The sequence below is a fragment of the Triticum dicoccoides genome, chromosome 3B, assembly GCF_002162155.2.
Source record: "Triticum dicoccoides isolate Atlit2015 ecotype Zavitan chromosome 3B, WEW_v2.0, whole genome shotgun sequence".
Classification (NCBI taxonomy): Eukaryota; Viridiplantae; Streptophyta; class Magnoliopsida; order Poales; family Poaceae; genus Triticum; species Triticum dicoccoides.
The window spans coordinates 660,979,335-660,982,836 of record NC_041385.1 but is presented as its reverse complement, the minus strand read 5'-3'; the positions used below and the strand labels follow the sequence as shown (position 1 = coordinate 660,982,836).

Here is a 3,502-nt window from a genome sequence, read left to right as displayed (position 1 = left end):
TATGTGTGCTCATATCCTCAATGGCTAGCAATTGTTATCATAACATCATACAATAAGAGTTTCACAGAAACTAAAGTATTAACCAACCTATGTCAAGATGATATTGAAGGACAATATTAGTAAATCATGGATACATGGGAGCATAATCATCACTGTAATTGCCTCTAGATAATATTCCCAACCAAACATGTGACGTAAGGCCAAGGTTTGATAAATGAAGATGAGCCAACCTATTTTGTCTGTGCTATGCAAATAACTTTCTCATATGGTAAAACAACCACTCATGTTCTCTTTTTTTATGTACCTCTATAAAAAAAATTGTTGTTTGAATAGTTTTCTGGCCTTTGTTGGCTAGTTCAGTTGTATTGTAAACTTTGTACTCCGGAAATTTTGGCAAATAATCTGGCCGGTTGTTCTCCCTTCACCGTCCCACAAAATATTAGAGTCTCTTTTGTCTCTTGAGATATGCCAGTGACTTGTTGATGTCCTGCAAGTGCACAGAAATAATTGAATCAAAATTCCAGGGAAGTATTTTCCAAAAACTTATTATTCGTAAAAAAGAATAATAACTTTCTTCTAGTTCTAGTTCTAGCTTTAGTCCTAGTTCAACATCATCTAGTATAAAATTTCTTCTAGTTGCAAGATGGCGAAATTTATTATTCTTAAAAAGTCGACGAGTCATGTTGCTGGTTAATGGTATTCAAACTAAGGGACCAGGATTGAACTAGAAACACAGTTGATTGACCAAATATTGTACACTTACTTTTCTATAGAATCAAAAGCAGTGTAGTGCATAACAAAAAATATGGAGTTCATAATTTGATGTAATATGGGACTTGGTTCAAAGAAACTATACTGTGTTTTTATTCATATATATTCACATATGGCAATATCTGATGTCATCTCAAACAATTAACACATGATCCTATGATACATGACGCAAGACACACAATAATAACAACGCAATCAAACCAAACACACTAGAGAGAACTATCACACATCGCTCTTGATGGCAGAGCTATAGCCGGTTTGGTCATCATAAAACTTGAACCATAGCATGACACCACCATACTTTGAAGAGCCCTTGATGAGGGGAAGCACACGCGAAGTGAGCTCACCCGCAGGGACGAACCCCGTGCCCGCCGCGTCCTTGGAGGCCGGAAGCCCCAAGAAGATCTTCCCGGCCGGCACTGACTCCCACTTCTTCCACGCATCCATGAACGCCCCTTGTCCCGCACTGAACTGGCATTCCTCGTTATTGTAGAACTGCACCCACACGTAGTCAAACAGTCCCGTGCTGATCGCACCGCCGTCCCATTCATCCGGGAACGGGCACTGCGGTGCCGCGCTCAACAATACGGTCTGGCCTCCGTTCTTTCCCAAATTCTTCAGGTCAGTGGCGAGATCGTTCCAGAACTTGGCGCTGCCTTGCTCGATGTCAAAGTCAATGCCGTTGAGCACGACGTCACCGAGGGGACCGAACGAGGACGCACCTCCCAGGTAGTTGTTCCAGAGGTACAAGGCAACTTGCCGTGCGTCGCCGGGAGAAGAGAGGCCATAGCTACCATCGCCGCCGCCGATGGAGAGAAGGACTTTCACGCCACGGCTCTGGCACATTTTGATGTCCTTGCTCTGGCCTCTGCAGCCACCGGACGAAGGGTCGCAGTGGCTGGCAAGGTCGAGCTGCGGCGTTTGGCCCTTGCCGAATTTCGGGAGAAAAGCGAGGATGACGAACTCGTAGTTCCCGGAGGCGCACGTCTCAGCTAGCGACGCCTCGCCGTCGTTTTGGCCCCAGTAGACGGCTATGATGCCGGCGTGGCACGTGGCGAGTAGCGCCACCAAGAGTGTGGCAGTGAGCTGGAGGAGAGGGAGAGCTCGGCTTGCCATGGCTGGGATCAAGCAGAGCGTACCTAGCTAGCTGCTTCCGAGGCAGTAGTGAGTTGGTGCGCTCTGTACTTTGAGTTGTGATGGATATTGCGTATGTTTGGATTTTACTAGTGGTTGGGGCCCACCATTGTGGGCCTCCTGAGAGGTAGTTGGGCATTGCCAGGTGGGAGGGCGCTCCTTCTGATTAGTGCCATACAGGTTCATGCAAGCAATGATATGCTTCAGATCGGAGCTACAATACAGACTATGAAAGCAATGGCAGAAGCAAACGTAAAAATAAGATAAAGCAGTAGAAATGCAATGCACATTACGACAATTTAGACGAAAGAGATACAAATTCTGGAAGAAAAGTAGCAGCATAAAAATGATTCATGGTATAAATTTACAAGCATGCAGATATCAACATTTATACATCCAGCCCTAGAACGACATTTTGCTGTTTCAATAGAAAATAAATATCAAAAGTGAAAGGTTGTTTGCACCAAGAGGTGTAGATCCCGTGATCCTTCAGGTTTCACCCACCTTCTGAAGTTGTGATGGCACAAATTAGAATGTTACCTCAATGTGATCAAATGCAACCTTATTACTGGCTTAATGATTTCAAGGCATTTACAGTAAACCGTCTCAGGAAAGACCAATATCATTCCCAAGAAGTAGTTTCCAAACAGCAAGATGTATGCATGTCATCAGGAACTTTAATAGTGCAAATGGATATAATGTGCCTTGTACAAAAGGCAGTTACCACTGATGTTTGCATGTTTTAAAATGGCTGCCCAACTTAACTCCAAGTAATTGTGCGGTTATTCCTAAGAAAAAAATGAATGTCAATGAAGGAATGTAGCCTGCACTTAGGTCGCTTCCACCTAAGAACATTAAGGTGGTTGATTGGGTCCCTAACCTACCTGGCTAAAAGACAATAACATCCATATTGAAGGAAACATAATTTATATATGCCCCATTAAAGTATTCAGAATTGCTGACTCCTTGCCTCCAACACATAGCAGTATAAATTCCTTTATTCATCAAAGAAGGAGAAATTAGAGAGGCATCATACCCTTTGGGTCGAGTTCCTTCGATAGCAGCCGTTGGATCTCATCGTGGTGATGCTTGTTGTGGTGGTGGTGGTGAGAATTGGCATATTTGATCAAAGCTTCTTTCTCAACAACTTGGCGTGTCAACCCAAAAATTGTCGAATATACGACAACACTCTCGGCAGACCTCAAAGCCTCCTCTTTTTCTACAAGTTGCTTTAGCAAACCAATCTGTTTCTTTTGGAGCTTGTCGACCCGCTGTGTAGCAAACCGATCTCATCCTTGTCTTTGGGTTTATTTTCTGCTCTCGATAGAGCTATCAGGGCAACCGAGCCATTCTCGCCATCTGAATCAGGTGTACTTTTATTTCATGTGTCTCTAGGATCTCTGTGCCTTTTTGTTGACATAGTTTGTGGTGCCTTTGCGCTTTTGAAAACACCAGCCAATAAGAAACAATCATTCATCCCAGGTTCAACACTACAAAAGCAAACAACATTTTTTTGTCAGACAACAAAACAGATTTATCAAGGTAAAGGGTGCATCTTGTGTAGAACTCATGTATGCATCCTGCACAGGTGAAATGG

The 3,502-nt window shown here is 43.6% G+C and overlaps 1 protein-coding gene across 1 annotated transcript; it reads right to left on the bottom strand.

Annotated features, from left to right (window-relative positions):
* Positions 1-993: 993 nt before the first annotated feature.
* Positions 994-1,887, bottom strand: LOC119281760 (acidic endochitinase SE2-like). Its single transcript, XM_037562201.1, has one exon. The coding sequence runs from the start codon at positions 1,885-1,887 to the stop codon at positions 994-996; it is 894 nt and encodes a 297-aa protein (XP_037418098.1).
* Positions 1,888-3,502: the final 1,615 nt, after the last annotated feature.